Source organism: Mytilus edulis, chromosome 1, assembly GCF_963676685.1.
Source record: "Mytilus edulis chromosome 1, xbMytEdul2.2, whole genome shotgun sequence".
In the NCBI taxonomy this organism is placed as follows: Eukaryota; Metazoa; Mollusca; class Bivalvia; order Mytilida; family Mytilidae; genus Mytilus; species Mytilus edulis.
The window spans coordinates 118,365,445-118,391,183 of record NC_092344.1 but is presented as its reverse complement, the minus strand read 5'-3'; the positions used below and the strand labels follow the sequence as shown (position 1 = coordinate 118,391,183).

Here is a 25,739-nt window from a genome sequence, read left to right as displayed (position 1 = left end):
CACCAGAATACAATCGCAAAACCTAAATCAGCAAGTACATCTGCCACCAAAACACAAATACAAAACCTAAAACAGCCAGTACGTATATCACCAGAATACAATCGCAAAACCTAAAACAACCCGTACCGATATTACCATAATACAATCGCAATTGGCAAAACCTAAAACAGCCAGTACAAATGCCACCAGAATACATTTAAAACCTTAAAGCAGCCAGCACGTATACTAGTATCACCAGAGTACAATCACAAAGACATAAAACAGCCATTAAGTATACCACCAGAATATAATCGCAAAACCTAAAACAGCCAGTACGTATACCACCAGAATACAATCACAAAGACATAAAACAGCCAGTAAGTATATCACCAGAATATAATCGCAAAACCTAAAACAGCTAATACGTATATCACCAAGCTTAGTTTGGATATTTCAGCAATTTTAAAATTACTACCTATCACCTTTGGTATGACAATAACAATAAAATAATGTATACAATTCAAATTCTATTTTCTTTTTACAATAAATGAAGTGGAAGTAATGTCTTATATGATTGTAAGTTTTATCAGAATGCACTTTCACAACTTTACTGTGGTTTTCTATTTAGCAGTTCCTTGCAATTTTTGACCAGTTGACCAGTTGAGTTTAATAAAAACAAACTGCGATTTGGTCAGAATTTTGAATGAACTGCAATAGGAACAGCCAAGTCACAGTTATATCAACACACATATTTAGACATAAGTTTATGTATTCCGACAGTAACAGTTTTCGGTGTTATATAACTTTTCATATATTCTACACGTTATGTTGTTTTTGTTTGTTTTTGTTTTTTTATTCTGTGTATTTTCATAAAATACTGAGGTGTAATTGAGAGTAAATGAACTAGCGTTCCTTTAGCACCAGGAACAAAGGAACATATTCTAATTGTCGAATTGAGAACTATATGCTTACCAATCTAATTATGATGTCTTTTTTTTTAAAATTCTGATCGGATATTATTTTGTGTCTTAACGGTTGTAGTTGTAATTCTATTTTTCATTTTCTATTCGTATGTAAAAATAAGTATGATTAATCTCCCAGTTGATTTGTATGATATTAGATTACAGCAAATATGTGCACAAGATTTATTTGTTGTACAAAGTTTGATTTGGAAGAAAGGCCGAATTATTTAGATAATACAGTTAGTTGCACAATTACAAACACAATTCTCTATTCTATATTGATATTCTTGCAATTGTTATAAAAATAGTTTTATTATACATCAAATAACATTATTACAAACCTTATCTTGATTTATATCCAATTTTTAGAAATTTACATGTTACGTCACTTTTTGTGGCGTTGATATATTCGTGTGACACTGTCTGTCCTGATGTTTCTTGCATGCATTTGTACTGTATACAAAACCAGGCTCAACCCATCATTTGTTTTTAAAATGTCCTGTACCAAGCCAGGAATATGGCAGTGATTAACTAATAGTTCGTTATATGTATGTATGTTACATTGTCGTTTGTTTTTTGTTACACTTCAGTGTTTCTGTTGTTTCGTTGTTTTCCTTTTATAGTTGATGTGTTTTCTTCGGTTTTAGTGTGTAACCCAGATTATTATGTTGTCACTCAATCGATTAATGACTTTTGAACAGCGGTATACTACTGTAGCCTTTAATTATTCAATTATTTAATGAAGCTTGGAAAATTAGATCACATATATTGTCATAATATTATTGTATACTCTCTGCTGTCTTTTGTTTGTCTTATATTGTATATATTTTCGTTTGCCATAGCATGTATATGCTTCTTGCAAATAAAGTATTCATTCATATTTACTACCTCTAAACCACAATTAAAATTTAAAGAAACATCGATGGATTGTTATCACTGTTCACGCACATTGCGGTATTCTACTCTAGTTGTTTCCAATAACAATATGAAGTTGCTTAAATCCATGTCATTTTTAGACTGTTGTGATTGGTGTCGTCTCATTGGAAAACAAAGCACATCTACTTATTTTATACATATTCTGAACCTGATAGATGTGTTTTGTAAGATAAGTTGGTAAACCAGTGCGTGTATGTGAAGAAAAAAAAAAGAACGCTTATGTCAATAAATATGTATTATAACATAAATGGAATTTTCTTTTTACAACTCCTGTCTCTAAAATGCATGACAATTGGATTTTTTATTCCAATATTTTCAAGGTCTATGTCCTTTAATTTGGAAAATTTAATTCCGTCAACATTTTTTTTGCTAAGCCTTTGCACAATATTGTCTTCAATGCGCAGGTACCGAAAGAATGTAGACATTTCTTCCACAGAAAATCCTTGTAGGTCTCCATCTTTTGGAATTGTCAGTGATTTGAGGTCTTGAATTGCTGGAAATACGAGAACATGCGTCATCATTTACTCCAAAGCAAAATAGGTTCATTTATGAAAAAAATATTGGTGTCGATGAATAAAGTGTATTTATGACAATTTTCACAAATTGTTCACGGTTTCTTAAACGTATGCGGTATTTCTAATTCATTATATTTAGATATATCTACCCACTTATCCCAAAATGCATTTCGCGGGGTTGTTGTTTCAATAGAATACATCATATATCTCCTTTCATTCTTTTCAAGAAATACAGATAAAATAGAAAATTACCCAACCCCCAAAAAAAATAATTTAAAAAAAATGTATCAATTTTCTATCTTTTTTAGTTTACTGTTTTCGACTTATTGGTCTGCTGTATAGAATTCGCATTCGAAAATTGGATCATAATCAATCCTCTTTTGCTTGACATATGAAAATATAAAGTTATAAATTTCAAAATATTATTTTGACCTTGTATGAATATATTCTTACCTTCAGATGATAACGACTGTATACTCTGGGACAATTCTTTTCTATGCTGTATCTTCTGTTGTAATGAACTGGAAGGATAATCATCAAAACTAAATTCAATAAACAGTAAGCGGTAAAGGTATTGTGTTTGAAACTTTTTTTAATAGATTTTTTTTAACCATTACATAAACAATAATACGTTGATGGCAATAACCCTTTCCTCTTATTTGTTAACTCTATTGTCTCTCCGACACGTCGCCCACCCTTTATAACGATCTGTTTGTATAATGTTCCTATTGACTGTGCAGTCACACGGCAGGTGAATGCTGCGTGCCAGGAGATTCTTTTACCCTATTGAAGCACCTAATACCCCGATTGAAATACATGATATATCTTGACGGTTTTCAATAAAGAGAACAGTTGTATACCGGTGTTCAAAAGTCATAAAACGATTGAGAAAAAACAAATCCGGGTTACAAACCAAAACCACCATAATGACTTGGTGCAGGACATTTAAGGAAATAGTTGTATTAAACCTGGGTTAATTACATGCCAAACCTACTGCGTATCTTTTCGCCGTTTTTCGTTTGATTATGGTGTTTTTTTTATCCTTTTGAGTAATGCCTTCTTTGTATCTTATATGAACAGAGGCAATAGTAGTTTATCGATGTTACAATCTGGAAAATCCCAATCCAACTCTAGGACATTTTAAGGAAACAATTGTATTGAACCTGGGTAATTTATCCTATAAAATAGAGGAAATAGTAGTTTACCCATGTTACAATGTGAATCCCTATACAAATCTAGGTATCTTATCCTATAAAAAAGAGGCAATAGTAGTTTACCAATGTTACAATCTGGTTAATCCCTTTACAAATCTAGGTATCGTATCCTAAAAAATAGAGGCAATAGTAGTTTACCCATGTTACAATCTGAATCCCTATACAAATCTAGGTATCTTATCCTATACAATAGAGGCAATAGTAGTTTACCCATGTTACAATCTGAATCCCTATACAAATCTAAGTATCTTATCCTATAAAATAGAGACAATAGTAGTTTACCCATGTTACAATCTGAATCCCTATACAAATCTAGGTATCTTATCCTATAAAATAGAGGCAATAGTAGTTTACCCATGTTACAATCTGGTAAATCCCTATACAAATCGAGGTATCTTATCCTAAAAAAACAGAGGCAATAGTAGTTAACCCATGTTACAATGTGAATCCCTATACAAATAAAGGTATCTTATCCTATTACATAGAGGCAATAGTAGTTTACCCATGTTACAATCTGAATCCGTATACAAATCTAGGTATCTTATCCTATAAAATAGAGGCAATAGTAGTTTACCCATGTTACAATCTGGTAAATCCCTATACAAATATAGGTATTTTATCCTATAAAACAGAGGCAATAGTAGTTTACCCATGTTACAATCTGAATCCCTATACAAATCTAGGTATCTTATCCTATACAATAGAGGCAATAGTAGATAACCCATGTTACAATGTGAATCCCTTTACAAATCTAGGTATCTTATCCTATAAAATAGAGACAATAGTAGTTTACCCATGTTATTATCTGAATCCGTATACAAATCTAGGTATCTTATCCTATAAAATAGAGGCAATAGTAGTTTACCCATGTTACAATCTGAATCCCAATACAAATCTAGGTATCTTATCCTATAAGATAGAGGCAATAGAAGTTTACCCATGTTACAATCTGTATTCCTATACAAATCTAACTATCTTATCCTATAAAATCGAGACAATAGTAGTTTACCCATGTAACAATCTGGTAAATCACTATACAAATCTAGATATCTTATCCTATAAAATAGAGACAATAGTAGTTTACCCATGTTACAATCTGAATCCCTATACAAATCTAGGTATCTTATCCTATACAATAGAGGCAATAGTAGTTTACCCATGTTACAATGTGAATTCCTATACTAATCTAGGTATCTTATCCTATAAAATAGAGACAATAGTAGTTTACCCATAAATAGAGGCAATAGTAGTTTACCAATGTTACAATCTGGTTAATCCCTTTACAAATCTAGGTATCGTATGCTATAAAACAGAGGCAATAGTAGTTTACCCATGTTACAATCTGAAACCCTATACAAATATAGGTATCTTATCCTATACAATAGAGGCAATAGTAGTTTACCCATGTTACAATGTGAATCCCTATACAAATCTAGGTATCTTATCCTATAAAATAGAGGAAATAGTAGTTTACCCATGTTACAATGTGAATCCCTATACAAATCTAGGTATCTTATCCTATAAAAAAGAGGCAATAGTAGTTTACCAATGTAACAATCTGGTTAATCCCTATACTAATCTAGGTATCTTATCCTATAAAATAGAGACAATAGTAGTTTACCAATAAATAGAGGCAATAGTAGTTTACCAATGTTACAATGTGAATCCCTATACAAATCTAGGTATCTTATCTTATAAAATAGAGGCAATAGTAGTTTACCCATGTTACAACCTGAATCCCTATACAAATTTAGGTATCTTATTCAATAAAATAGAGGCTAAAGTAGTTTACCCATGTTACAATCCGAATCCGTATACAAATCTAGGTATGTTATTCTATAAAATAGAGGCAATAGTAGTTTACCCATGTTACAATGTGAATCCCTATACAAATCCAGGCATCTTATCCTATAAAATAGAGGCAATAGTAGTTTATACATGTGACAATCTGAATCCCTACACAAATATAGGTATCTTATCCTATAAAATAGAGGCAAAAGTAGTTTACCCATAAATAGAGGCAATAGTAGTTTACCCATGTTACAATCTGGTAAATCCCTATACAAATCTAGGTATCTTGTCCTATAAAAAAGAGGCAATAGTAGTTTACCAATGTAACAATCTGGTTAATCTCTTTACAAATCTAGGTATCGTATCCTATAAAATAAGGGCAATAGTAGTTTACCCATGTTACAATCTGAATCCCTATACAAATCTAGGTATCTTATCCTATACAATAGAGGCAATAGTAGTTTACCCATGTTACAATCTGAATCCCTATACAAATCTAAGTATCTTATCCTATAAAATACAACAATAGTAGTTTACCCATGTTACAATCTGAATCCCTATACAAATCTAGGTATCTTATCCTATAAAATAGAGGCAATAGTAGTTTACCCATGTTACAATCTGGTAAATCCCTATACAAATCGAGGTATCTTATCCTAAAAAACAGAGGCAATAGTAGTTTACCCATGTTACAATGTGAATCCCTATACAAATATAGGTATCTTATCCTATAAAATAGAGGCAATAGTAGTTTTTCCATGTTACACTGGAATCCCTATACAAATCGAGGTATCTAATCCTATAAAATAGAGCCAATAGTAGTTTACCTATGTTACAACCTGAATCCCTATACAAATCTAGGTATCTTATCCTATAAAATAGAGGCAATAGTAGTTTACCCATGTTACAATCTGGCAAATCCCGATACAAATCGAGGTATCTTATCCTATAAAATAGAGGCAATAGTAGTTTACCCATGTTACAATCTGAATCCGTATACAAATCTAGGTATCTTATCCTATAAAATAGAGGCAATAGTAGTTTACCCATGTTACAATCTGGTAAATCCCTATACAAATCTAGGTATTTTATCCTATAAAATAGAGGCAATAGTAGTTTACCCATGTTACAATCTGGTAAATCCCTATACAAATCAAGGTATCCTATCCTATAAAATAGAGGCAATAGTAGTTTACCCATGTTACAATCTGAATCCCTATACAAATCTAACTATCTTATTCTATAAAATAGAGGCAATAGTAGATTACCCATGTTTCAATCTGGTAAATCCCTATACAAATCTAGGTATTTTATCCTATAAAATAGAGGCAATAGTAGTTTACCCATGTTACAATCTGGTAAATCCCTATACAAATCTAGGTATCCTATCCTATAAAACAGAGGCAATAGTAGTTTATCCATGTTACAATCTGAATCCCTATACAAATCTGGGTATCTTATCCTATACAATAGAGGCAATAGTAGTTTACCCATGTTACAATGTGAATCCCTTTACAAATCTAGGTATCTTATCCTATAAAATAGAGACAATAGTAGTTTACCCATGTTATAATCTGAATCCGTATACAAATCTAGGTATCTTATCCTATAAAATAGAGGCAATAGTAGTTTACCCATGTTACAATCTGAATCTCAATACAAATCTAGGTATCTTATCCTATAAAATAGAGGCAATAGAAGTTTACCCATGTTACAATCTGTATCCCTATACATATCTAACTATCTTATCCTATAAAATCGAGACAATAGTAGTTTACCCATGTTACAATCTGGTAAATCCCTATACAAATCTAGGTATCTTATCCTATAAAATAGAGACAATAGTAGTTTACCCATGTTACAATCTGAATCCTATACAAATCGAGGTATCTTATCCTATACAATAGAGGCAATAGTAGTTTACCCATGTTACAATGTGAATCCCTATACAAATCTAGGTATCTTATTCTATCAAATAGAGGCTAAAGTAGTTTACCCATGTTACAATCTGAATCCGTATACAAATCTCGGTATGTTATCCTATAAAATAGAGGCAACAGTAGTTTACCCATGTTACAATCTGAATCCCTATACAAATATAGGCATCTTATCCTATAAAATAGAGGCAATAGTAGTTTACCCATGTTACAATCTGAATCCCTATACAAATATAGGTATCTTATCCTATAAAATAGAGGCAATAGTAGTTTACCCATAAATAGAGGCAATAGTAGTTTACCCATGTTACAATCTGGTAAATCCCTATACAAATCTAGGTATCTTATCCTATAAAATAGAGGCAATATTAGTTAATCGATGTTACAATGTGAATCCCTATATAAATCTATGTATCTTATCCTATAAAATAGAGGCAATAGTAGTTTACCCATGTTACAATCTGAATCCCTATACAAATCTAGGTATCTTATCCTATAAAATAGAGACAATAGTAGTTTACCCATGTTACAATCCGAATCCCTATACAAATCTAGGTATCTTATCCTATAAAATAGAGGCAATAGTAGTTTACCTATGTTACAATCTGAATCCCTATTCAAATCTAGGTATCTTATCCTATAAAATAGAGACAATAGTAGTTTACCCATGTTACAATCTGAATCCGTATACAAATCTAGGTATCGTATCCTATAAAATAGAGGCAATAGTAGTTTACCCATAAATAGAGGCAATAGTAGTTTACCCATGTTACAATCTGAATGCCTATACAAATCTAAGTATCTTATCCTATAAAATAGAGTCAATAGTAGATTACCCATGTTACAATCTGAATCCGTATACAAATCTAGGTATATTATACTATAAAATAGAGGCAATAGTAGTTTACCCATGTTACAATCTGAATCCCTATACAAATCTAGGTATCTTATCCTAGAAAATAGAGGCAATAGTAGTTTACCCAAGTTACAAACTGAATCCCTATACAAATCTAGGTTACTTATTCTATAAAATGGAGGCAATAGTAGTTTACCCATGTTACAATCTGAATCCCTATACAAATATAGGTTAAAACAAAAACATCCTTAGGTAATCAAAGGAACGTCCATGCCGTTACATCACTGTCCCAGGTTTATGGAGCCAGTTAACATGTCCTTTAAAAGGAGCCTGTCATTCATTTGCTGTATTTTTGTGATGTATATCATAGTTGTTTTTCGTTAATTGTTTTATGCATAAAATCAGACCGTTAGTTTTTTCGTTTGAATTATTATACATATTTCTTTTCGTGAACTTTTATATCTGATTATTCGGAATTGGTTTTGCTAATTCAAACGGAGCAAAGCAGGGTGTGTCTACATGGTAAACACCTCCTGCAAAGCATATATGTCCGCCATGCGAATCTACTCACAGCCAAAATGTCACAATATAAGGAATGTGGTGGGTAAGACTACATATCACACCACTATATCTGGAAAAGCGATTTTTTGAAAAAAACATCGGTTAACTACCTTGGAAGTTAAATGATGTTTTAAATCTCTATTGGAAGATAAACTTTATATGCAAATGATGTCAAAACTTAAAACAAAATATCACAACGATTTATTTTATTATTGGAAAATCCGTCAATAGAAAAGATCCTCGTTGTCTCTTTGTTAACTAAATCTATTGATTAAACAAGTTTAAAAAAATAAATTTCACAGACATTGTCACTCCTCTGTTAGTTAATTAACAATTTTCAACAATATTAAATTTAGAAATTTGCCAAAATGTTCCTGCTTTTTCTCTTTATCCTTATTGTTATATATAAAATTGTGAGAAATTAGAATCCTACCTTTTATGTGGCATTTTCGCTCCCAATTAAATGAAAATAATTCAAATTTTAAATACAAATTGTTTACTACAATGATCGATGATCCGATTGTAGAATTCAATGATCCTGATATTTCTTTGTCAGAGTAAATCTCTATAACATTTAAAATAGGTCGATTTACACTGTTAGTCATTAACTAATTATTCATAATGCCTTTAAAGGATTGTGATTCAGACTTTAAGTTCCAGTTTAAAATGAGCCAACCTGCTTTTTTTCCTAATTAAGAAATATTTTACTCCTATATTCACGACTATTCTTTTATAAAATGCGGTGTGAACTTTCTATGTCTCATCGGTTTTGTAATTTCTGATTCCTGGCAACGTATCAGATACAAATAATGTTCATGAAATCATCAAATTTTAAAGATATTTCGATATGGCAAAAGACGTAAGGAATGTGACCGTTAATGTTTTCTTTTGTTTATAACTTATAACAGTGCATACCTATTATATTGACTTTTTTCGTATTTAAGTCCTTGTGAAAACTGGAAGAAATCTTTTCTCAGATATTCATTACACAATTTTTCGAATCTAAATCTCATAAAACAAACATTAAAACTGAAAGTAGCTTCTAATTTCTTTTAAAAGGTTACATAAATTTAACATATATAAAAATAAGGAGATCTGTTATGATAGCCAATGAGACAACTATATCCACTAAAGTTCAAATGAAGTTGATGTACACTACTGCTTGTATTAAGAAAATGTCAGTTTAAAGTAGAAACACCTTAATATTGGTTTTGAGTTGTTTAAATAAAAGAATTGCTTTGTGATCTAATGAGTATAAAGTTGGTTGGATAACTGCAGATATCCGCCGACAGGAAAACTTGCAAGGTTTGCCAATTATGATCGGTGTCGAGCACACCTCGCCACAAGCAAGACAAAAGTTGATAGGCAAAGGATCACTGTAGATGAACTTTATACTCCTCGGTCACATGAACCCCTCGAGAGGCGTCCGTTTAAGTTTGTAGCCAGGTCAGACAGGAATTTAGACGTTGAATTTGCTGCATTGTATACAGTGATGACAAGATCTCCGCCCGTAAAAGGATTTTAAATGATGCAGTAACTCCCCGACAGACAGATTTGTTGATTATAGCACTTCATAACAATATCCAGACAACTGTTTAGTTTCAGAATGAAGCAATGACCACAAGAAGAAAACGGGTAATATCAGAAGTCCGTTGATATGGTATGCCCCGCTAATTAAGGGAATGGTAAACACGTTGACTGAAATTTTAGGTTCAAATCAAATGTTTCAAATAATTGAACATATTTTTTAACAAGCTAACCTACAAAAAATCCTTGATACCTGTTACAGATAAACAAGAAGTATAATATATGAACACATGACATACGAACTACGATCGAACTGCGATATTACACAGAATTAAATTCGAAAGTACGATCAACACCAAAGTATATTGGAAGCCAAAAACAACAAGGTAAAAAAAAACAAAAATTAAAGGAACTAAAGATATTTCAGAAAGAGGAAGCGTTCATAACCTATAAGTTGCAAAAATGACATACTGTTGTTTAAAAGTTTGAATGTATAGATAAATCATGATACCATTTCCAATATGCAATATCAATAATTCTCTATTTAGAAATAAGTCATTACGAGAAAAATGGCATGTATGTATACTTCGAGAACAAAATGTGTTGATTTTTTTAGGTAATCATGATGAACATGAAAATACATGTAAATAAGTTATGATATTATTTAACTGTTAAGATGAGATGATAATATATACTAACCTTTCTTTGCGATTAGGATGGGGTGATTTCTTTACTTTTTCATAATCAGGAATATCTTGCGGGTGTAATTCATTTCTAATGTGATCAAGTTTGGCGTAACCACTGTCCGTTGAATCATGTCTTGCTAGAAGTTCATACTTATTATGCTGTTTTAAAGAAGCTGATTTGTCTTGTCGTAGAGGTGTAGACGATTGACTAGGATCAATTCCATTAGATTTCATTCGTTTTTCTAAATGATCCAATTGTTCGCCGGAAATTCTATATTTCGATAATTTACTATTACTGCTTTGAGAGCATGATCTCTCAGCATTTGTTGAACCTCCATTAAGCCGTTCCTCTATAAGTTTCCACTGTTCATCCGATACGCGATATTTGTCCATTCGTTTGAATTCATTACTGTCAGTTTCTGGTTCCTCACTTACTACTAGTCCATTGTCTATTCTATATTCCATGTTTTATCCTGTTATTATGTCATGTGCAAACACAATCATTCCAAGATAAATTATTCACATCCGTGAAGTCAGCAGCTTAATCACAAAACCAAACATTTAAACTATATAACGGTTGTGTTGAATACATAATTTTTCCACAGTACAAATCATTCAAAAGGTATGAAAAACTATCCTTTCAAAACATAATACGTTAAAATACATACGCGATCAATAAAGTTAAACTATATAACAATGCTAACGTCGTGATTTATGTACCTTTATAAGTGCCACAATTGTCATCGAATTTTAAAAGTGAAAATAATAGGTTTACTTTGTTCTTCATATGAAAATAAATAACTAAAAAGGCTTGAGACACTAATACAAGACGTTATTATTTTAGTTTTTGATCTTCTTTATATAGAACAAGGTAATCAAACGTGAAAATCACACTACAAGTGTAGGCATATTTCAGTGCATTTTTAAATATACCAACTGATGCATAAAGATTACATACGGGACACAAAGCAATCCAATATTATCTATCTATTTATCTGGCACTATATTGGTGGTCTTATAATTTTTGTAAATATTAACTAGAAAATATAAAAGTTGCTATCAGATATGCCTGTGATTCAATGTTAAAGGAATTGGTATGCATTTGTTAAGTAATAGTAATGTAATACATTCTGGTAACATAACTACGCAAAATATTAGAAATTATTATAAATTAAGGAATGTGTCTCCCTCATGTAAAGCTCTGATTCCTTTCACGGATTTGGCTATACTTTTTGGACTATTTGAATTATAGCTCTTCATCTTTTATATAAGCTTTGGATTTCAAATAGTTTGGCCACGGGCATCACTGAAGAGACATGTACTGTCGAAATGCGCATCTGATGTAGAAAAATTGGTACCGTTAATGTTATTAACGTATTACTGAAAGTTCTGAATGATATCAATGAGCTGACACTTGAATACTGGTATAGGAAACTAAAAAAGGAACAATAGATTGCAGAACAGCATATTATTGAAAGGGATCATGGTTTTGAAACATAGACAACACATAATTTAAAACACACTTTTAATTCCTTACTCAACAATTCATAGTATTTTTTTGTGTAAACTGAAGACCAGAAACATGAAAACAAATACCCTTTTGTGTAAGCATCCTTCGTTTGTCAAGCACGATTTTTAATGATCAACTGCACTGTCGTCTTTGTATTCTATAACATATCTATGATGCATCGTGTGATATTTAAGAAAATGTCTGTACCAAGTCAGGATTATGACAGTTGTTATCCGTTTGTTTGATGTGTTAGAGCTTTTGATTTTGCCATTTGATTAGGGACTTTTCGTTTGAAATTTCCTCGGAGTTCGTTATTTTTGTTATTTTACTTCATACATATCTCAGTTTATACAATATCCTCGTCACACTGTTAGGTATGTATTGAAATGAGTGTACTCCTTACACAAAAACTGCCCCAACACAGTTATGACTACATAGGTTTAAGTTTATTGCTCTTCGTCATCACATTGATTTTGCCGTTCAACTTTGATTCAAGCGTCACTGATGAGTCTGACGCGGACGTACCAAATTAAAGGCTTGCATCTTTGGTGAGTGTGTTACTAAGAAGGATTTTCAGAGAAAATGAAATTACGATGTAACTACAGATTTGGCTTCAGCCAGAAGTGTAGCCGCTAAGATGGCAAGGATAAACCCAAAAGCACATTAACAGTAAAAGGATATTAGCATAAAAAGCTACATAGTCATCCACATTGTGCTGTTATACATTCCGTTATGTGATGATTTTTATTCAACTTTTTTAAGTCGTCCCAATAAAAAAATAATAAGTAATTGAATTAATGAGATACAAGTGAATGATATAACAACACTGTCACCCTTGAACAGAAGAAAACAACAAATGCGATTCTTAACCAGTAAATGTCCTGGACTTACCACAAAAGGAACAGCTTCATTGGTGACATTAAAATTATAACAAACCAGTTAAACAACAAATAAAAGTTAGAAAAAAGCCTATATCATTGTATCATCTATTCTACAATTGACACTAGAAATATACCATACAATATCAGTGAAACATCAGGTACATCTTATAGACAAGAGTTCAAACAACTTCATAGAAAAATGCCATCTTCAATTAAACAAGACTTCATATATTATCTTAAACAAATACTTAAAAAATTGTTTTCATAGTCGTCATGATATTCAAGAAACAATGAATAACTCAACTAATTCGGAGAAAATGAATACTTTAGTGTCATCGATTTAAAAAGCGGTTATCATCAGATGTATATTGATATCGAGTGACCAAATAATGCACTTGCGTTTACCGTTGGTACGCTTGGATTTTACGAATGTAATCGTATGTTGTTTGTGTTGTTCAACAGTTCAGCATAGTGTAATTTAGCGTATCTTGTAGACCTTTAAATGGACATTTGCTTGATCTATCTTGATGATGTTATTAATTCCCCAAACTATGGATCGATTACAACAAGTCTTCACGCTAAATCAAGAAACGGGATTCGAAATTTCGGCGGATTAATATTCTTGGGCTTTGAAGTTGGTCATATATACTAATTAACTAAATGTCAACTCTAGTAAAGAAAAGTAAACAGGATTAACTGGTGATATCTTCTGGAGTAGCAACTCCACTAGCACTAGCTGATTATGCACTTGGCATGAAAAATCTTCTAACACTTTATGGTGAATATATCGGGCTGATAATAATCCCAGGAACAGTAATTCAACCAGCACTGTATACTAATACTCTCCAGACGTCCATCAACTAATTGGTGATATCAGAAAAAAAGAACTTTTTGAGGATATTCGCGGGAAGTCCATATGGAAAAGCTGATGATTATCTCGCCAGCTGATGGTGACATCAGGAGGAACATCAGTAGCAAAGGTTCTTTCACGAAGTTCTCCAACACAAGCTCGTGAAACATTGATCCATTAACACATGTTTATGGTACCCACAGCAAGGAACATTCAATTTATCATCTGTAGCTGATATAGTCTCTGGAATAACAACTCTATAGTCAACTTAAAAGAATACTTCAGGCAACCTCTCACCTTACCTAACTAAAAGAGGGACAAAAGATACCAGAGGGATAGTCAAACTAATAATCGAAAATAAACTGACAACGCCATGGCTAAAAATGAAAAGGACAAGGCACTGGCTACGGTTACATGGAAATGTAACAATAAAAAAAATATTATTGTTACATCGGAGACTAATTGCCGGAATGCAAAGTTGGGTAAGGAACCGATTAATTACGAATGTAACAATAATTATTGAGGCTACGGTTACATTGTGTTATTGTTACATGAAAAACAGCAATGTACGCTAGATTTATTAAATTTAAATTTTCTATAGTTATGTTGCTTAATTCTTTCATATGTACTAAACAATTATACTTCTAATTATGATAAATAATAAATATTATTATTCAGCAAATGGCGTTTAAATAGTTTTACGTATTAATGGTTTTGATGTTCTTAAAGGTACAACTTAAGATTAGAAGGGCAAAAGGCGAAAAATGGTTTGTTGTTGAGAACTCGGGCTGAGAAAAGTGTTCACTTTTTTAAGTATTGAACTGCACATCTACTCTTATTACTGTCACTATACTTTGAACAATGGATGAAGAGATTCCTATTACCAATTTTGTTTTGGATGAACAATTTTAAACTTGGGATGCGTTTGATACGAAACTGAAACAATATAAAAAAACAAAATTTCTTACAGCTATAGGAACAAACTCTGAAAAAAATGATACATCAAAAGCAAGGTTTGCTAACTGCTAAGTTGGATACTGAAATTTGAGGTAAACCTAAAATCCGTAATGGACGGCAGTGCAATCATATTGAAAGACGACATGAAACTATACCACATGCTTTCAACCAAAATATTGGATGAGGAAGTATTTCTCACCAGAAGCATGGCAAACATTAAAGGTTGCCTTATCTTCTAAAAGGAATATTGCAGAATAGAATTGCACGGTATGCAATACAGACGTTCGTAATGCGGCATCACTGGTGTGTGATGGCTGCTTGGAGTGGATTCATCAAAAATGCGTCGGACTTAAACAAGCTCCAAAATCACTTACACGGGATATGTAGAAACTGTCATTGTAAATACAAAAATAAAGAAATTGTATGTAATAATTGTATGTATTGTAAATATAAAATAAACGTCATCAATTTTTATAAATTAGTACATATTACAAGTCCCATCGTACATTGCTGTTTCAAGTTCATGTAACAATAACGCTATGTAACCGTAGCCTCAATATTTATTGTTACATTCGTAATTAATCAGGTCCTTACCCGACCATGCATTCCGGTATTTAGTCTCCAATGTAACAATAATATTTTTATTATTGTTACATTTCCATGTAACCGTAGCCAGTGCCAAAGGACAAACAGACAAACAATAGTACACATGACACAACATAGAAAACTAAAGAATAAACAACACGAACCCGACCTAAACTACATTAACTGCCAATCAATCCTTTCGTAACTGCAGATTTGAGCACAGTCACCATCGTCACAGACTATAGAAAGGTGAAAATGACTCAACAGAACCCCCTCCCGATATCAATTACAGCTACTACATCTAACAGTCCGCAGTTCATTCTAGAACACTTCGACCTAAAATGGATACTTTGCGATAAACAAGAAAGGTCCAGAACCAAGCAATTATGTTTCAGCTGCTAACGACAATACATGACATAGCCAACATTCTGCTAGATTTCACAAAGGCCTGTAATAAGGAACCACATGCCAAACTGCTTAAAATATGGACTTCTATGGGGTAAGAGATATCAAACTCGAATGAATCGAATGGTTAGGCAATTAATGTCCAACAGAAGACTCTGGTCCTCCAAGTCTAACCCTCTTGGTGTGGTTTCATGATTACCCTAGGTACTGTTTCTTATTAGGTCAGGCATACATGACCGACCTCCCAGAAGAGGCATCAGAGACAAGAGTTTCCTCCGAGTAGCTGATGATACCTTTGGAAGGGTAGGTCCACCCACAGTGTAATATGCCAAGACGAAACAAGTCAGACTAGATTTTCTGACTGTATTGGTAGCGTTTTTTCCAGGTATTATTTTCAGCAAGAAAACTTGCAACCAGAAGTTTGGAAGGCAATACAAACTCAATACAGGGTGTTAACAAAACTAAATGAAGCTTAACATTAAGGAATAACAGGACTGTAGTTGGAAGAGTTGCCACCGTCAATTGTTGATTTGATGGTTGCAAATACAGTTTTACTGGCGACGCGTAGGGGAGACAGTAAAACGGACAAAATTGACGGTGGCAACTCTTCAACTATAGTACTGTTATTCCGATTCTAATGCAGTACAAAAAGAAATAATACGTTAAAGCTTGAAAAAATGTATAAATTTGACATACAAAAAAAATCTGCTCTTCATGAAATATTTTGGCGCAAAGACGTTGTAGCTAAACGTGACATCATAAAAATGAAAACTTACAAACTGGAGGTTCATACGTTACCTCTATGATATAAATTCTGATAATTTCACATTCAAACCGCTAATTCGATGTAGGTGTTGTTTTATTTTTCATAATAATGTAATAATCGAACATTTGTTGATCCTATTAATTCAAAATGGCGGGTCCCTTCTAAGTTACACCGGGTCAACTGTGGATGTGACGGTAACATTTAACCAATGAAAAAATTGTTACATAAAAATAGCATTAGAATATAATAGGAACCCTTGTTTCAAATCATCTGGGTTTAACTATGTATGGTCTAGAGAGAGTAAAATGACAGCATTACAACTCATTAAGATCATACAAATCCATAACAACAAAGTAATATTCATAAAACTGGTTTATTATAACAATTCACATTTGTATTAAAATACAATATAAAATAGTCCTCTCCCATTTATTGTCAAAACAATTATCTTACTTCACTTCAAATTAATAATGCGTTCTAAAATGTGCTAAAGAAATACCCTTTCTATGTCCTGAACACAGAAAACTGAGAGATTTATTGCCATTTAGTGAGCAAACTGAAAGAGGATTCCACAGGGTAATTCGATTTTACTTCGAAGGAAATGATAGTGTCCCTCCCAAATTGCAGTCTAAGTCCTTGACCCCTAGACTTTTGTGGTCAACAATGACCATCCCCTCACACATTCATAATATAATAAAGCACTGGACGTTTTAAGGGAAAGCAGCATATTGAAAAGTGAGTAGAATATTAATAATAGCACATAAAAATGCAGATAAAGCACACATTTGTTATTGAACACATGTAAATAAACCTAAATGTACAATATGATTCATGTATTAAGATAAGTTTTGTTTTCACACAATTCATAGACATCTACAGCATATGATGTGCCTTTGCTATTAATCTGATTTGGTGAGTATATTTTCCTTAGAATATATTATGTATAAATCTAATGCCATCAATATTCCTGGGATGCACATTTTTCGTATATAACATGTATAACAAAACTGCTTTTATAAAAAATTATATTTTTTATTTCATCTGCAGGAACAAATTGCGAGTCAACCAAATGACATTTCCTAAAGATAACATATTTTTCTGAAAATCTCAAAAATAGATAAATCTACATATAAACATTGTCAATGGATAGAAACATTAGAAATAGTGTGCTACAAATGTATTAAACTATTAAACTAAGAAACACAATGATCTTAAGAATATATTATTTTCTTCCAAATGTCATTAAGACTTCTTAAATCAGAGTATGGTATTTTGGAATAAGAACATTAGTGACTTTCATCTGAAATTGTTCAGAATTGCATTCAAACAACTTTTATGAACCATTTCACTGAAGACATCAATTCATCAATAGATATGAACTATGGTGCCAGATTAAAAATAGAGAAAATAAATTTGTATGTGATTTTTATATGCAGTTGTTATTATACTATGAAAACAGGGAATCAATCCTAAAGAGAGGAATATCTCCACTTACTTATTTAAACAGATGTAGAAAAGTCATTGATTTGTCTAGGGAAATGCAAAAGGTAGAATAAGTGATAAACAGGTACTGAATATTCATTAAAAATTCAAATCACTGGATTTTAAAGCAGTTGCTTAATTTACAGTGCAAATGGACAGATGAATTCAATGAAACTATAATAATTTATCATTCCATTGCACTAAGTGGGGATAACTATAAGCATGGGTTAAATAAAGTCTCTTATAATGGCAGTTAGTAAATAGATCAAATGCATTCTATACTGATAAGTGTGTTAGTAATATGGTTATAAATGTTTTTAGTTATTTACAATAGAAGCCATTTGTTATAAGTTGGATATGATCTATGTGTATATACAAAATGACAAAATAAATACATCTACTCGAGATTCATCCTTATGTATACAATGCAATGTTATCATGAGTGTGTTAATTATGTATCATTACTGAAAAAAATTAGCTACATAATTATTAAAAAAGTTCCTTAAGGATGTTCGCATGTCATGTTTTGGAACTTTTGTCAGATTTTCAGAATCCTCTGGTTTTATCCTTTTGAATGCCTTAAAAAATTTTGCTCATTGACCCCCATTTTTCTTTTTATAAATCTTTTACATGTATAATAATAAGCCGTCTGTTAAAGTCTTATAAAATCTTTGTTATCTTTTAATTGCTTTTGAAAACTTAAACTTGTCAATGATAAAGTTATGAAAAATCTAGAGAGAATATTTCCCCGCCAAAGTTTCAATGGCTAGTATCTCGAAAACATGCCCATTGACCTATATTTTTTTTTGCTCTATTGGTTCCCTAATTAATGGCCTATCAATTAATACTAGTTTTATGAAAAGCTTTTTATTTTGAAACTGAGCAGCGACCTTCCTTAAGTATCAAAACAACTTTTTTTTATATACTTAATAAATTTCATATTTCACTGGCATTTCTTCTTGAAAGAAAAATTATTTGCTACATGTATGATATTTGGGAAGTTTATTTGGATCTACTACTTGTACAATATTTGTGAATTTATTTGGATCTGCTACATGAACTGAACTATATAACAGAAAGTATCTGAAATAATAAATATGTCTTTAAAAATATCTAATGGTATGTCATTGTTTTAAAAACATTTTCAAAAAGTGAATGCCAGTTTCTGTGAAAATGTGTAAAATGAAAGTATATTAGTGTGAATGGTTAGTTTTTCCTAGCATCTTAAACAGGCAAGGCATTCTGTAAGCGTACCCATGTGACCTTTGTTAATGAGGCAAAGTTGGCACAAACAAATTGACTACAAAAATATGTATTCTAAAATAATATAATAAGTTTTGAAGTAAATATATAGAAATATATATCAACAAAATTCTAATTTGTATGCTACTGGGACAACACAAACCCTTGTCTATACAACCATTTTAATATTTTATGACTAGAGAAAATCTATTTACAGTGATGGCAGTAGAAGTTTTATATATGTATCTCTCTCGTCCATATCACAAATATGCAAATCACAGTTATTGAATATCATTATAAATATATTACACACTTTGACTAATAAAAACCTCTATTCATATCTTGGCTAATACTTAAACATTTGCTTATCTAAACTGAGTATTTAAAATATGTGTCTTGTCTGTTTAGTTACATTAGTGATAATAATGGAGCTTAACTTTTCACTTGAAACACAATAGCATATATCAAAAGAATTTATATCATATAATTTAAGATTGGGATTGTTGTTCAAAATTAAGATATTGTAAAAGATATAATAAAGGCAGATTCTAGCTACATTTGAATAAACACTCAACTACTAGGGATTAAATAATATCTGAACATATAAACAAAACTGACAAATAAGGATAAATAATATTTTAAATCAAACATTACAAACACCAAAACCAGAGAATACAAATATTTACTTTTCTTTTTAAAGTTGAAATTGAATATTTTCAGTACTTTTCACATAATAAATAATTATTGGGAAAGGGTTATAGCTAACTATATAAAAAAAAAATAATCACTAAAACCTATATAAAGATAACTTCCTTCATTTCATTTTGTCCAAATGATTATTTGAAGAATTTGAGAAATATTTGAAAAATCTATGTATAATGATATTTTTACTTTCACAACAGTTTATTATAAACAAATCACAGCAAAATCTGACATACATAACAAGATAACATACAAATGAAGAAAAAATGGGTTAAAAAAACTGACACAATATCACTCAATCTTGGTGTTTCATTAAAAAAGTATCTCAGACTAAAATAAAAGATTTTAATATCTTAATAAAATTATATCTTATGATGGCATAATAATTTTGATTATACCAATCAAAATTACTATAGTATTCTCTGTAGTGTCAATCACATCAATCAATTGCGTTTATCATGACAAAAAAAAAATTGCCCTTATGTTCATATTATAAATGGTAATTTATTGAAACTAATAAAATATTTTTTAATGAAACAAATCTAAGCATTGGTCATCTTTGCTGAAAGCTGTTTGAATCAAAATGCAGGTTTCAGAAAGTTCCAATATAGTTTGTGGTCCTAACAAAGAATCTTCTATTTTATGAAAAAAATGAAATGACCTTAGGAAAAACAAAAATATATGACCTTGACTCTTATGAGGTATAAATACAGTATGTTATAAATAGATTGCACATTTCATTATAAGGCTAAAGAGTTTCATCGAGATGAATTTGTGTGAGCATTTGGTATAGACTGAGTTCGTCTTGAATTAATTTGTCGTTGGCGAGCTAAGAAGGACATGCCATTGGTACTGTTGTTAAGTCTCTCTTCTGTTGCTTGTCTGTGTAATTGAAAGCCCTACAAATAAAATTAAAGTAAATAAATATCTCAATACTGTTTTTGTTTTAATATAACAAGGCAAATAATATAAAAATAATGTGTATAGTACTCCAGACTTTGCAATATTTAAATTAAGTACACCTTACAGATGTTAAAAGAAGAAAGAAGGGTTTATTTTGTTTTTTAACCATAAATACTAAATATAAAACTGATATGCAATTTTGATTTTAGCATTAATACTTTCAACATTCTGTGACAATGCAATCAAGACAAAAAAGCACACTTTGGCAAATGAGATTGTTGTCATAAACTGAATTTATAACCATACTTACTAAATTATACCATGAAGCTACCATATACTTCTCTTCTTCTTCTCGTATAAGTCTGGATTTCTTGTTTTCTTCCTGTAAATAACATAGCAAATCTTGATTTCAGTAATAGTGAGCATTCTAAGATTAAGTTACTGGAAAGGGCTTTTTAATTTGTACTATCAAGTTATTTACTTCTGCTTTTTCACTGATCAAGATTGATAAAAAGGAGGAGAGTTGAGTGCTCAATATACTAGTTTCCCCCTGCCACATATTGATGTGGTAGTTTTGAGTAAGTGATGGCTATAGTTATCAATGTTTGCCATTTAGGTCATTAGGTGTTGATGGTATATTTTTTGTAGTCTGTTATACTTATTAATAAATTGGCTGGCAATTTAGAGCTTGATATATTGCAGATACACTTGTCTAGATGTTAACTTCTGGATTCTGTTTAAATGATTGGCTATTCTGTTGTTTCATAAATGTATATCAGAAATACCTTTTATTCTTATGAAAACCCATATGTAGATAATCAAATGAATGTCAGCTTAAATAATAAAATTCTATACACTGAATGTCAGCTTTAACAAATGTCAATGTATTGTTCAGTTAATTTCACCTACGTATACTGAATCAATTTTAACATAAAAAGACTGTATTTATTGTATCTAACTAACAAATGTTAAAAATTTCAATAAAAAAAGATAATAATTAATACAAAAAAAAAGAAAGAATCTGTTTTTTTTTATAAAGAGTAAATTTGTGTTGTTTTCTTGTGTTTAGTAAATAAACAGATTGATATTAAGTGCTTATTTCGCTGTTTATTAACTCATGAAGTTAAAACAATGCTAAAAGCTGGCTTAATCAGAGGGTATTTATCTTACCTCCATATGTTCTATATATTTCTCTTTTTCTGAGAGTTGATTCCTCAGAGCCTGGACTTCAGGGCCAGTATCTACATTCTGTTTAGGGTCTAATGATTTTAAAACCTACAATCATACATATTGGTGTTAACATATTCTGTGTACTAATAGGATTCATTGCTTGGGTCAAACTAAATTTAAGTCATAGATTATACCAACTTGTTACCCGCCACTGTCTATATGAGTACCATAGGGTTTTGATTGCATTTCAGGCAATCTTTACACAAAAATAGTCAAATCATATATCAAATTACTATGAATTATTTAACAAATTGCAATCTTAAACCAATATGGTCCCTGAAAAGCTTGACACTCAAATTATTAACAATTAAACAGAATTTACTGCAATATTTTCTTTTATGACTGAAGATTTCTAGATGTTGTTTGCCTCATACAGACTACAAATGAATTAAAATCTTTCTTTACTTGGGTCTTTTTATTTGATTGGAATTTTATGTGTCTGTCATACAAGTGAGAGGTTTACCTAGCTATAAAATCAGGTTTAATCCACCATTTTCTACATAAGGAAATGACTGTACCAAGTCAGGAATATGACTATTTTCAATTCGTTTAATGTGTCTGACTTTTGATTTTGCTATTTTTTTTAACAAACTTTGTTTTGAATTTTCCTTGGAGTTTGGAGTGCCAATGAGACCACTCTCCATCCAAGTCATATATGGTAAACCATTATAGGTAAAGATACGGCCTTCAACATGGAGTCTTGGCTCACAACAAACAGCAAGCTTAAAGGGCCAGAAAAAAAGACTAGTGTAAAACCATTGAAATGGGAAAACCAATGGTTTAATCTATATAAAAAACGAGAAACGAGAAACACATCAACAAACGACAACAACTGAACATCAGATTAAACTTTTTACATGGCCAGACATTGTTAAAGCAAACTTTCAATACTTACACATCTAGCCTTGTCCAGATATTTTTTATATTTTGCCTCCATCAATTTAATTTCATCTTCTTTTTTATGTAACTGATCTTGCAGTTCTTGTATTTTATCTGAGTTAGCACTGAGTTTTGATTCTTGTTCCTCCTGAACTGTTTTTATTTTAGTTAACTGATTGTCTTTTTCTTGTGTCTTCTGAATCTGTTCATTTAACTTTTTCTTCATCACAATTATTTCTTCATTTGAAACTGTCTTTTGATTTTCTTGTAAGTCCTCTACTTGGCTTTCTAACTCCATTATTTTCTGGTTGGCTATCCTAGAAACAGATATTCAGTAAAGTTTCACAATAGCTTTTGAAAATTGCCAAAATAAGTTCAAGGTTATTATGAAAATAACTTAATAATCTGAAAGATTTAAACTGTTAAGACATACTTATTAATTTGATGTATGTTTAGTGTGTATGACAGAGAACACTTACAAGGTTGAAGGTACAGTGTAACCTGTGTAATCTGACACACTTGGGGACCAGACAAAAATGTTGGATTAAGCAGGGTGTCAGAATACTCAGGTTTTATCTGCAAGGATAGGCATATTTTTGGGCCATGAAAATGTGTAGGTTGAAGCAAGATGTTGGAATACTCGGGTGTCAGATTATTCAGGTTACACTGTACTCATCTTAAAGCAACAACAGTCTGGCACTTTAAATATGCCTCTCATGAATTCTGGTGAGATTTTCAGAAAATATATTTTTAAGGATATATCAAAAAGAGATGTGTTAAAATAAAGATATATAAGAGTATAAACCAATTTTCTTACAATTCATTTTAAGTTATATGCAGAGCTATTTTACAAAATTTATCTTGAAACATGAATGGCTGAGGTAGACCCTTGAAAATCTATAGTGAAGTCCCTTAAAGCAAGCTATTTTCCCTTGGCAACATTGATTTCAATAACAAGATAATGTAAACATAGCTGTGAATAATTCTAAGCTAACACTACTCCTAGCACTATTTTTTTTATGTTCTATTAAGATTGTTACATATGCTTGCTTAGTATTTATAAGCCTGATAGCATCTAATTGCAAATTTGTACCTTTGGAACACAGGTAAAAGTAAGAAAATTAAATTTTGTTTCGAAAACACTTTCCAATACTGTTTTTGACATGTTTTAAGTGACCATAACCTTATAGGTATTGACCTCAAAATCAATAGGGATATTCCTCTTGAGTATATGTAACCATATATCCATGTAAGGTTGCAATTCAATATAAACTATGTTATTCAGCATCCAGGCACCAAGAGACATGGATTGAGTGGTCAAAACAATGTACCCCTCTTTAAAGTAGAGCGTACTCTTGGTACTTACATGTGCAACACAATTGGTGACATCAGTAGAGCAAGTTATGCTTACCACTCCCCATTCCTCATTTTTTGTGGTGTTTTTATTACTCAGTTTTTAGTTTTCTATGTTGTGTTTTTTGTACTGTTGCTAGTCCTTTGTAGTTTTTATTTGTGCCAGTTTGTTTTTGACTTACAATATTTTAATATCTCTTTGGTATCTTCCCTCTCATTGTAGTATGTGGTATAATAAATACAACTTTATGTAATAATACCCATAAAACATTGGTTCTAGCAAACAAGCTGAGGATGATATGCATCCATGAATTCTACCAGCAAAAAAAATTAAAATAGCGACAGAAAATGACAAAACAAAACATCAATTTTAACACCAAAAATGAAAATAAAATAAAAGTAAAGATTTTATAAAGGTAAAAGACATACCCATCAATAGGGTGTTGAAATGCAATTGCAAGCTTTCCTTGTAAAAACCTAAGATTGAGAATACAGCATTAATGCCAAATATTTCTAACATTTTAAGTAAGATCTTCTATTCTTTACCTGTAATTGTTATCGAATATAATATATGTGACCGGTTTGTGAATATTCCTTGCAGTTCGTTTTTTTTGTTATTTTTCTTCTTTTTTTTTGTGTAATATGTTTTTAGTAATATGATGATTTTTCATACTTTTATTAAGATTATAAAATTTATCATTTTTCTTTGTTATATACAAATGTAGTAAATTATAGATAGACCTTTTTTTTTTTACTTATTACATATTGGCTGATGGTAGTATTGAATACACTGTATGATTACAAGGTTATAACTGACCTTAATTCTGTTTCCAGTTCATTCTTTCGAGAGTTTGTGTCATCTAGCATGGACTGTAGTACTTGGTCATTGTCACCTCCATCAGTACTGTTGGATCGCAATTTTAACATCTTGTTTTCATGTTCTAATCGTAAAATTTTCTCTCTGTAAAAATAAAAGACAACAATTTCAGGCAAATTACAACCTTTCACATGGACACAAGTATGGCTGCAA

General features: G+C 31.2%; 2 protein-coding genes and 1 long non-coding RNA gene across 9 annotated transcripts in view; 1 reads left to right on the top strand and 2 right to left on the bottom strand.

Moving 5' to 3' along the window:
• Positions 1-25,739, top strand: part of LOC139502829 (uncharacterized) — an 81,756-nt gene that overhangs the window by 23,639 nt on the left and 32,378 nt on the right. The window lies entirely within an intron of this gene.
• LOC139502630 (uncharacterized) lies at positions 1,032-11,861 on the bottom strand. The gene is made up of 3 exons (XM_071292162.1): positions 10,978-11,861; positions 2,846-2,913; positions 1,032-2,370 (listed from the first exon to the last, which is right to left on the bottom strand). Exons 1-3 carry the CDS (start codon positions 11,427-11,429, stop codon positions 2,114-2,116), a joined length of 777 nt encoding a protein of 258 aa, XP_071148263.1. The 5' UTR covers positions 11,430-11,861; the 3' UTR covers positions 1,032-2,113.
• The window catches only part of LOC139502800 (protein Hook homolog 3-like), a 25,436-nt gene continuing 16,972 nt past the window's right edge, over positions 17,276-25,739 (bottom strand). For 3 of the 7 annotated variants that reach the window (XM_071292382.1, XM_071292391.1, XM_071292428.1), the window contains 6 exons: positions 25,527-25,670; positions 25,139-25,186; positions 23,373-23,673; positions 22,418-22,522; positions 21,558-21,629; positions 17,276-21,243 (listed from right to left, as the gene is read on the bottom strand). In XM_071292382.1, coding sequence (XP_071148483.1) covers positions 21,103-21,243; positions 21,558-21,629; positions 22,418-22,522; positions 23,373-23,673; positions 25,139-25,186; positions 25,527-25,670 — 811 coding nt within the window. In that variant the 3' untranslated portion in view covers positions 17,276-21,102. The remainder of the gene's footprint in view (positions 21,244-21,557; positions 21,630-22,417; positions 22,523-23,372; positions 23,674-25,138; positions 25,187-25,526; positions 25,671-25,739) is intronic. The other 4 variants (XM_071292404.1, XM_071292414.1, XR_011658945.1 and 1 more) reach the window with 3 other exon arrangements.

Bases quoted from the DNA above. Each gene is read 5' to 3' on its own strand.
- LOC139502630 (XM_071292162.1), bottom strand. From the start codon at position 11,429: ATGGAATATAGAATAGACAATGGACTAGTAGTAAGTGAGGAACCAGAA. The intron at 2,914-10,977 runs GTTAGTATATAT...TTATCCTTCCAG, and splicing joins CATCCTAATCGCAAAGAAAG to TTCATTACAACAGAAGATAC. The intron at 2,371-2,845 runs GTAAGAATATAT...TCGTATTTCCAG, and splicing joins ACAGTCGTTATCATCTGAAG to CAATTCAAGACCTCAAATCA.